The sequence below is a fragment of the Nicotiana attenuata genome, chromosome 10 (genome assembly GCF_001879085.1).
Source record: "Nicotiana attenuata strain UT chromosome 10, NIATTr2, whole genome shotgun sequence".
NCBI classification, from domain to species: Eukaryota; Viridiplantae; Streptophyta; class Magnoliopsida; order Solanales; family Solanaceae; genus Nicotiana; species Nicotiana attenuata.
Genome location: NC_031998.1, coordinates 10,953,879 through 10,965,212, shown reverse-complemented (window position 1 = coordinate 10,965,212; position 11,334 = coordinate 10,953,879). Strand labels below are relative to the sequence as shown.

Here is an 11,334-nt window from a genome sequence, read left to right as displayed (position 1 = left end):
ACTTAGTTTTGTACTTAAAGACTCCGACCCCAACCTATAAATACCCTCTAAACATGATTAATAAGGGGTTGTCTGTAACGATCCGATCGATCTTTTTGTGTATCGTAGCCATGTTCTCCTATTTATTGCTTATCTATGTCCACTTGTCGTTATGTGACTTGATGGGGTGATTGAATTAGTTTCAGGGAGGCTTCAGAGTGAATTGGAACACTTAGTCCCAAGGTTAGAAGCTCAAGTTGAAAGAGTTTATCGGAGTTTGATTTTGTGTGGACGACTCCGGAGTAGAGTTTTGATGGTTATGATAGCTCTGTATGGTGATTTTGGACTTCGGAGTATGTCCGGATACTGATTTAGGGGTTCGTAGGTCGTATTGGATTGAATTGGCGAAAGTTGGAAAGTTGAAGGTTTGGAAGGTGGGGAAGTTTGATCGAGAGTTGGATTTATTGATATCGGGTTTGAATTTCGATTCTGAGAGTTGGAATAGGTCCGTTGTGTCATTTATGACTTGTATGCAAATTTGAGGTCAGTCGGAGTTGGTTTGATATGATTCGGCATTAGTTTTAGAAGTTGGAATCATTAGTTTTATTAGACTTGAATTGGAGTGTGATTCACGATTTTGGTGTAGTTTGATGTGATTTGGGGCTTCAACTAAGTTCGTATTATGTTATGGTACGTGTTGCTATGTTTGGATGGGGTCCTGGGGGCCTCGGGGGTTATTCGGATTGAAATTGGATTGAGGATTTGACTAAGGGAAAATGCTGAAGCTTCAGTTCTGGTGCAATCGCACCTGCGAGGGATATTCCACAGGTGCGACGGCGCAGAAGCGACCCTGGGATCGCAGGTGCGTGCTTGCCTAAGTTGCTGGTGGGTCGCAGGTGCGACGAATACACTGCATCTACGAGTCCGCAGATGCGTGTTATTTTCCGCAGAAGTGAGATCGCTGGGCAGTGTTTAAATCGAACGGTTTAGTTGTTTTTCTCATTTTTGGGATTTTGAAGTTCGGGATAGGGCGATATTGGGAGAGATTTCCACTTAGATTGAAGAGGTAAGTGACTTTTAATCACTTTCGTTCGTAAATATTGAATACCCATTAATTATTAAACATAATTTTCATGAATCTAAGTTATAATTTGTAATTTTTTGGACTATGTTTTGGAGAGTAAAATTTGAGGATTTGAGGGTCGATTTAGGGTTAGAATTGGATAATTTTGGTATGGTTGGACTTGTAATTTAATGGGTGTTTGGAATTTTTTAATTTTGTCGGGTTCCGAGGTGCGAGCCCGAAGTTGACATTTTGGGTTGACTTTTTTATTTGAGTTAAAGACCTTAGCTTTATCTTTTGGAATCACTTCATATGGCTTTTATTGATAGTATTACGTTATTTTGGCTAGATTCGAGCCTTCCGGAGGTTGATACACGCGGGAAAGGTTTGTTAGAGGAGTAACTTGGCTTGCTTGAGGTTAATATCTTATCTAAACTTGGTTGAGGCACTAGTTTCCTGAATTATTTGTGATAGTTGTGTGCTATGGGTCCGCACATGTGTGGGGTTTGAACCCATGTGCTAATATCGGGATAATTATTCATGTTCGGGTTGTGCTTAGGCCATGATAATGCCTAGAATTGACTACTAATTCATAATACATATTCATAATTTTATTTTATTTTCTAAATGTGTGTACTTATTATATGGATAGGTATTCATATACTTAATAGATTTATCGAGAATGTATATGGATGTATCTGAAAGGTTACCTGAATTTGGTCAACATAATTCAATTAATACATACACAATTCATGTATATAAAGAATTGTTTATATTTTATGTATGAATGTACTTTGTAATATTGAATGGATGTACTAAGCTGCATGGCTTTAGTCATTGTTCCATTATTAAATTAAAGATATTGTATGTACATTAATTATCTTGAAGTTTAAACATATGTATATGGGATATGTATAAATATATTATCTGGCCATGAAAGGCCATATTTTGCTAATGTTTTTTCACCATAGGATTGTTTTAATTCAATAAAGGAAAAAAATTATTTTTAATTGCTTATGCCAATCAAATTATTAAAAACATATAAATATATTAAATGACAAAATTTATGAAAGATCTACATTTTTTTTATATGTGATATCAGAGCAACATACTTCTTTTGTTCTTCCTTTATAACAACATGCTTAAAGGAAGTTAATTTTAAAAATATATAAAGCTCTTGGTTCCTATTGCTCTCTACTCAGCCATGTTTACACAATCTATCAAATGTTACAAGAAATTGAGTGAGTTAGTAAAGATTATATATTGAAAGGCTTACATCTTACAAGCAAATACTTTTATTTTGTTAATGACTAGATGGTAATGTACATGTTGATTTTCCATTTTGCATTATGATTGAAGAATTACTACATCAATTGGTAACTATAACGGAAGACCATAATAGGTGATATACTTTTTGATTATTGTATAACTTAAGGTATATTTTCCTTTATATTGTTTCTTTTGGTTTATAAATGTAGATCTAATATTTATATTATTTTTTACACAAGTCCGCTGTTAAATAAGGTGATGGAGCTCTTTATTTGATGTTTTTCCTCCTGAAAAGTGACTTAAAGGAAATAAGTTAAGTAAGCTTCCTACAATACGAGTTAAGGGATTCGAAGTTATCCTAATACTAGAGAGACACTTTATAGAATATGATACTTATGGATGGGAATGATGGTCACCCAACGGCAAGCATATGAAATCGTTATATCAATAGTTTTTTGTCTACCACCCCACCACACCCCTTATAGTAGAAGAAAAATAATCTCTTAGCTTCATCTGTCTCCTTGCCATTTGATGTTTACATATCCACTTTCACTTTGCATCCTACCAGCCAGTTACTAGATTAAACTATCTTGTACAATGAAAGAGATAGCATGTCTGCTTCATCCAGAGCAAGCATAGTAGAAGAAAATCACATAGAGTATCATGAAGACATGACTCTTCTTGTCAGGACAGATTCATAATTTGAAATTTATGGGTTTGAGTTCGTAATTCTACCACAACCTATTTGATTTACTGAGATCAAAACTCTACTGCAACCTGCCCTTGTCAAGTTCAGTGACTATCAAACACTATTAGTATATAAAATGATCGAGTGGTATAAAATTTTGGCAGAATAGCCTAACATACACCTCTACTTATTCAACTTTGACATCCCGGTCCCCTACTCCATATAGTTTTAACTAGGCACGTGAACTTGTATAAAATATTAGTTTTAAACCCCTCTGATACCATGTGTTGTTCACTCGTGCTGATATAAAGGACACATCAGATCCACCTCAGATAAATTAATACCACGTCATTATTTATTTTTACATAAAATATTTTTTAATAAAAATATCGAACCTATCCCTTTCTTCTCCAAAAAAAGCCCAAACCTTCCTCCTCTCCGCCATTCCATCTCTGCCTCTTCCACCCGGCAGCGCGACTAATACAAACCGCCACCCTTCCTCTTCCATTTGAAAATACTCGATCAAAACTACTTCATCTTTATTTTTTGGTCCTAATGTTTCTCCATTACTACAATTCATTCAACCAACCCTGGTATATTCCCGCTGCCTCCATCACCGGCAACCCTCCCAAAACCACCACAATCTCTCCTCTTCTCTTCACATTCATGTCACCCTTTCAAAATCTAGACAACAAACGAATTTTAAAAAAAAAAAAAGTATCCTTAAATTTTCTTTCAAGCCAAACACACAAGAAGCAAAACCAAAAAATTGAAAAAGAAAGAGAAGAGTGTTTCACTCAGTATTTCCTACCTCAAAATCCTTATTGATCCCTCCAGCTATAGGCGGCAAAATTTATAAACTAGCAAAATCATGATTCGTCGTCGTCAGCAGTCGATGACGACCCAATTTTTGGCTTGGAACGCTATTTTCAAGCTTCAGCGTCTCTTTATTCTCCGATGTCTTCATCGTCTCTTCCGTTATTATGAGAAAAACAAAAATTGAACAACTTTGTTCCTTGACTAGTTGCTCTGCTAAGTTCTATCAATTTAGTCTTGTCATGTGGTATACTACTAATCTTTTATCATAGCTCCAGTTGATTGCTAAAATTGAAGGAGAAATTATGAAATGGTGTTTGACTGCTTGAGAAACAAAATTAGATATTAGAGGGTGTGGAGCCATGCCAATTTCAATGGCGCTTTTTAGGAATTTGGGGGTAAGAAGAAGAGGATGGGATAGAGAGGGGCGAGATAATGGCTAGCATTGTCTTCTTTTTTTTTTCCTTTTCATTTTTCTCTTTTGTTATTTTCTAATCAAATTTTGTATAGTTACTTTAGGAGCGTGCAATCACTTATTTTGGTTGACTCAGCAAAATAAAGGCCGCATAAGTTTGGTCAATGGTTAGAGGGGTTTAAAACTAATATTTTATACAAGTTGAAGTGCCTGGTTGAAACTATGTGGAATAGGGGGACCAGGATGCCAAAGCCTAATACGTAGAGGTGTCTGTCAGGCTATTCTGCCATTAAATTTTCCAAAAAAAGAAAAAAAAACTTGTTCAATTAAGTTTTATGGAAAAGTTAACACATCTACACGACCCCTAAAATTAAGTAACGCATTAGGAAGATATCCCTAGGAGGGGAGCCTTGGCATAACTGGTAAAGTTGCTGTCATGTGATCAGGAGATCACGGGTTCAAGCTGTGGAAACAACTTCTTGTGGAAATGCAAGGTGAGGCTGCGTACAATAGACCCTTGTAGTCTGGCCCTTCCGCGTACCCCGCGCATAGTGGGAGCTTAGTGCACCGGACTGCCCTTTTATTAGGAAGATATCCCTACTGTTAAAAACCAGCAAATTGTGCGCACATTCAGACGAGCAGAGCAAAAAACCACGACCCCTGAAAAATACAACAAAAGTACAATAAACCCTTCTGTTATTGCCACGAGCCAAAGATGATCAAGTGTACAAAAGAGTGATCGAGGATATGCATTTTTAAGCCTATATTTATCAACAGTTCCCATCTAGAGTCCTAAGATAATTTCAAAACCACTATTTATCATTCTTTTACCTTTTGGATTTGGATACTTGAATCAGTATTTCTTTCTCAAAAAGTAAGGTGATCACGCCACAGATTTTAACTTGGCAAGTAGCACAACCAGTCCTATGCTGCAATATGCCTCTTTTGGTTTACACAGGCCTAAAGCTATGCAATTCCAATTGACTTTGTTCATAGACCTTGCAAGGATATTCAGCACTTTTTTTATGCTGGGGTTTATGCATTTCAGCATCATATTGCCTGATTGACTAATGTCCAGTGTCCACACAGACTTCACACATGCGGTTGAAAGTGGAGCGAAAGAGAGTTGAAAAATTCTTTACTATTTCTATGTAGCTGCCTCTGTACTGTTTTATTTTTACAACCAAGGAACTCGAAGAGAAATAACAACAAAAATGCAGCTTTCTTTCAAGGTTCATTTGATTCAGTGAACACATAATAAATGAAACTCTTACTTAAACGGCCAAATGTTATCATACCAGCTCCACTGGATTGACAGCATTTCTAATACCTGCAAAAGGAGAAAAAAATCCCCACCTTCTCCACGTGGAAATTCTCGCATGACAATCTCAGGAAAGTAAGAAGTCATCATGTAGTTTTGATAGCCATTGGTTTACCTCGACCCATGGAGAATCCCTTAGTGCCATCCGACATACGAGGTACAGAAGATTGCTTGGCTGCTACTGACTGATCAAAAACAGGCTGCCCTAGACCAACACGATTGACATTTGAGGGGGCATTTCCCGCACTACTTCCACGATTGATGTTTGACATGGGAGCCCCTAAATGACCTCCACAGTTGTTTTGATGAAACTGGGGACGTCCATGTCCACGTCCCTGACCCTGTCCTTGTCCCTTACCCCGAGCATGACCACACCTTTTCCTCATCCCATCACTGTCATGCTCCTCCTGCCAATGTAAAACAAAGATGAGGAAACCACAAATATAAAACACAGACTACACTACAATCTTATTCAAAACCAGTCTCTGCAGGATTATGTGGTGCAGTTACTAAAATACTATCTAGACATGTTACCACATTCTAGGAATAAATGCAGATTCACTTACTGCAAGCTCATTGGACCGAGCATCAAGATGGTGTGATGACTCTTCATTAAGCTTTTCATTGACCTCTAATGCAAAACCATCATCTTCCTTGAAGTTCTGTTCACTTTCATGACCAACTTTTTTCCCTCGAGCTTGGCCACATTTTTCCTGTGTGTTCAACCAAAATCCATACATACATGATATTATTAAATATGAGATCAAATACATTCGACAAACTTTATGCTGAGGCAAAAAGGGTTAATTTGAACTTGGATGACAAGTGGCACAAACAACAATTACGCCTAAGTCCCAAATATGAATCCACACTTCTTTAAGCTCAACTCATATCCTCTCATACCAAAATAATATAGAAGTAAAAGTAAAAATAACATAAATATATATTATATATAAATAATAGTAATAATAATGATATTAGAAGTTCTCTAGCAAGTCTAATAAGTACAAATTTGGGTAAGATCAATAAAATCTGGTAACAGGTAAAGCCCGAAAGCTGTTCCTGTCCCTGTCAAGGGAGATCCAACCATCTCCATTTAACCAACACATCATAGTCAAGAAATTCTTCAGCACAGACTGCTTCTGAACGGAAAGGAAAGGGATTAAACGGAAATAATGAATGACATAATAAGATCTGAGTTAAAAATTAAATGTTTTCCTAGTCATCCATTTCTTCCCCTTCCTTCAGAAACAATCAAGCCCTAGAGTTATCTTATATGTATCAACTGAAAAATCAATCACTATAACTGCATCAGAAGTACTCCGAACAAATATGGACTATAAGTGTGTAGTCTGGGCATCTAAATTATGTCAGTAACATTAATCATCAGTTCTCAACATTCATTCTTCTTTCACTAACAAACAGAATTATCACTGCTTAAATCGTGTGGTTTCAAGTGTACACAGGGAAATACTGTTCAAGACTCACCGTGTGTCTAAGAAGTAACCGGACTTTTAGACCATTTCTCCAGTTATCCTCATCATTTAATTCTGCAACCTGCAATATAAGATCAAAAAACGAAAATAAAGGATGGCAAAGACAGAGATATCCGTGTTTTGCTGGAAACAACATTATATTAACTCACCGCCGTCTCAGCCAATTTGATGGATTCGTATTCCACAAAAGCGTGTAACTGCATTCAGATATCCAATTCAGATACTAGAAGGAACAACGTTATACCAAGTATAAATATAGACAACGCTATATGTGCAAGGCTACAGAACTCTGTTGCAGTATCAATTTTTTCCGGTCTTTGTTCATCCTATGATAGCAGAATATGGTAGTATGGTCGAGCTTTATTTCCAAAACAGAATATCAACAACTCGAACATGATATTCATCATTTCTTATTTTAATTCTGGTTGTAGTTGGGGAAGGCATCAACTTCAAGATTTCACACTCATGCATAAACTACAAATATCGCAGAAATCATACCATCTGATGCTTACCTTGTTGCTATACATCATAATATCTGATTTTGCTGTTCTAGATCCTGAAGAAGCCCCACCACTGGAATACTGAGGTTGGCAGGTGCGAATCATCTTCACACTGATGTATTAAGCAAAAGTCTTAAAAAGCTGTTGATATTTTCTATTAAGCAGATCTTTTGGACATCTGTATATAGACTGTAAGAAAAATTCTACCTTCCAACAGTTGAGAAAATCTTCATGAGCTTTTGGTGGCAGTGGTCCTCGGGCAAATTTTCAGCAATCACTATTCGGGACTAAAGGTGCAGAATGAGGAATATCAAAATGAAAAATAAACAACAGAAAAACAACAAACTACTGATAAAAATCTGATATGAACTATTAGGTGGAAATAAATGTTTCATCAAACGTTTTTTGTTCTAAACTAGACAGCTAGCAAAAAAAAAAAGACCTACTTGCAACTCTTTCAAGTCGGTTTCAGTCAAAGGAATTTTGCGTTTGACCTTCATGCCATCGTCACTAACTACCTACAAGGACAAAAATCAAATAAATAAGTAAATACATTAAGTGAATAAAATAAGTAAGAGAAAACGTGTCAGAGAGCAATTATTGCTGAAACATACATGGTGGAATCACATGATTCTCAGAAGAAAAATTATTAACATAGACAGTAGATTATTTTAGGTTAGAAAGGGGGGGTGAGAAGGTAAGAGGAAAAACTCACAAGCTTTGTAGAGCTCCGCAAAACTTGAGCAAGCTGTGTATGACTATCTACAAGAGCTTTAATCTTCTTGAACAATGCAACCACGGATATTGGTACTATAGCAAAGAAAAGAAGTCCAGGCAGACTTAAGAACAATCATCAGAAACAAAAACTTAAAAATATCTCTAAAAACAAGAACCAACAGGAAGAGACTCAAAAGCATAAATGCTAAGGAAAACCCCACCACCACCTCATTTATTACACAAAGTAAAGGCTAAAGGACAACTTACCATATCCTTCGGGATCCTTGAGCATATGCTTTATTAGATGATCAGTTGTTGCCAAATTTAAATCACTGAAGTAGAACTCCACCTACAGACAATGTGAGTATTCTGAATTAGAAGAATAAAGAAATAGCATAGCAGTTCCCTCCCTCGTGAATCTTATACAATTTCACAAGCACTTCAAAAAATTTTGAAAATCTTGCAGCACAATTTTAGATCTTCAAAACAGTTCTGTAGTTTAAGTCAGCTTGTTATATACTGAGAGCTACTAATTTACCATTTGCATAGAAGAGAAAATTCTAAGGAAACAAACGAATTATAAACAATAATAAACGAATTCCTTCTACTAATACTACTACTGCGTCTCAATCCTAAACTAGTTGGTTAATTCTCCAGATACATTCTGTTCTTTAGACCATCTCCAACCCTAACACCAAATTTCACACCAAAATGGTGTAATACCAAATTTACTCCAACCATTACACCATTTTTTACACCAAAAAAGAATATTTCTTCTCTCTCTTCTATATTATATTATTATCTTCTATTTATTTTTATTTTTATTTCCTTCAAACAAATTCTATCTTTTTTCTTTTTTCCATATTCATCATATATAATTCACATTCATCACTTATATAATCATTTATTAGAAAATTATTTTAAAGGATAAATCAACTAAAAGTGAAATCATTGATAAAAGATAATTAAATAAATATTACATCATATATACAAAAATTAATATATCAAAAAAGGATATAAAATTAAAATTATAAAGATCTTAATATAAAATTAATTATATACACAATATATGATAAATTAAAAGTACCAAAAAAAAAACTAAAAGAATAGAATAAAATGAATAATAAATACAAATTTGGTGTTGATGAATAGTGTTGCACCTAAGTTTAGGTTAAATATCATGGTATAGCCTAGTTTTCACTACGTGGTACAATAGAAAAATACGCCAGCGTTTTATCGANAGGGGATTACTAAACCTATGCTTTATGTTTTTTAATGTAATTTCAATTTTAATGTATCCTCCTTTGATGTACTTTAATTATAATGTATTTTTATTTTATGTATTGTTAATTTTCTTTTTTAAATTTTAGTTTTCACTTTTCAATTTTAGTAACATTAGATATCTTACATTTGCATTTTTTATTTTTAAATAATGGTTATATTTCTTTTTATACAATTATAATAATAATAATAAAATTAACTTATAATTTTATTTAAATATAATATATAAACAAAAATTAATATATCAAAAAAATAGGATATAAAATTAAAATTATAAAGATCTTAATATAAAAATTAATTATATACACAATATATGATAAACTAAAAGTCCAAAAAAATAAAAAGAAGAATAAAATAATAATAAATCAAATTTGGTGTGATGTGCAACACTATTCATGTCCTATAATGGTGCAAGATTTGGTGTTCTATTGGAGCAAAAAAAACACCAAAAATGGTGCACCCTTGGGAGATGCGCTTAGGGCAGTTTCATTTCAATACTCAATAATTCATCTTTTAGATCAAATCTAGCGTTCTCTAAAACTAGAGATTAATCATCTAGAGTAATTAAAAAACAATTAGTGTAAGGTGATACAGAAAATTTTCTGCTTACTTGATTAATAATCTTTTGAACAGCTTCTTCAGTTAACCCTCCATTTTTACTAGCATGATCCAAATCAGCACCAACAACCATCTCTTGTGCAACTCCGTCCACAACACCACCATAAAACGGCGACGGATACTGAACCGGAAATTGAGGAGCATAAACAAAATGGTTCTGAACCGGATGGAAATTAGCAGCAGGAGTAGCGTACACGTGGACTAGCGTTTTACCGGCCTGATTCAAATCGGCCAGCGACGTCGACGGAGAAATCGACGGCGACGATGGCAACGACGGAGACGATGAAGTTCGTGGAACGAATGCCGGAGCAAGCGCATTGAGTGAAGAATTCCTGGAAAGAGCAGGCGGTGGATCGGACGGTGAAGAAGAGGCGGTTTGATCGAATGGACGGTCGAGATAGAGAGATGAGGATGAAGTCGTAGCCGCCGATGAATTGAAGGAATCAGGGAGGGAATCTATGACAGTTGCCGATTCCTCTAGAGCCATAACTATGAATAAAGTGATGTCAATTTTTTTTTATATATATATATAGTTTTTAGATTAAAATCTAGGGTTTAAGGAGGGAATTATGTTTGAGTTTCTGTAATTCTTCTTATTCTTGTGCTTCTAATTTTCAAACTAAGGAGAGGATTTCTCGGGTTGCGGGTCGTTCCCGGGTTTACCTATTTATACTCTGTTTTTGCTAGTCTTCACTCCTGAAGAAGATAGATACTCTGTTGAGCAGTATACTTCCTTTTTGTTGGGATTGATGGGACCCAATCATTGACTCTTTCTCTCTTTCCACCCTCTTCATCGACGGGCTCTTTTTTTTGTCTCCCTTTCCTCTCTTTCTTTTTATTTTTTTAAACATGGTTTCGAGGTTAATTTGTGAGTATCTCAATTATTTATTTGAATTTTTTTATTTTTTAAATATTTAAATTAATTTGCATGTATCATAATTATCTTATCAGTTAATTTTTTGTTTCAATTTATATGAATGTAATTTTTTTTCAATTCTTTTCAGAAAGAATGAACTCTTTTTAAAAATAAAAATAATTTTACTTAAACTTTCAATTATATTCTCAATGAGAAGCTTTTATAACTTTGGCATGTTTAATCCCATAAGTTTTAAGGAATTAAAAACCCTAAAAATATTATCGCTTGTTTAACATAACAAGTCTTAAAAATCTT

The 11,334-nt window shown here is 34.8% G+C and overlaps 1 protein-coding gene across 2 annotated transcripts; it reads right to left on the bottom strand.

Annotated features, from left to right (window-relative positions):
* LOC109232999 (la-related protein 6B-like) lies at positions 4,385-10,885 on the bottom strand. Of its 2 annotated transcripts, XM_019398721.1 has the most exons (12): positions 10,156-10,885; positions 8,532-8,613; positions 8,263-8,357; positions 7,994-8,065; positions 7,755-7,834; positions 7,560-7,659; positions 7,197-7,244; positions 7,040-7,108; positions 6,118-6,264; positions 5,667-5,958; positions 5,505-5,586; positions 4,385-4,890 (listed from the first exon to the last, which is right to left on the bottom strand). In XM_019398721.1, exons 1-12 carry the CDS (start codon positions 10,648-10,650, stop codon positions 4,689-4,691), a joined length of 1,764 nt encoding a protein of 587 aa, XP_019254266.1. In that variant the 5' UTR covers positions 10,651-10,885; the 3' UTR covers positions 4,385-4,688. The 2 variants fall into 2 exon arrangements, with proteins under 2 accessions (XP_019254266.1, XP_019254268.1); XM_019398723.1 differs by lacking the exon at positions 5,505-5,586 and having other exon boundaries at positions 4,719-4,890; positions 10,156-10,881.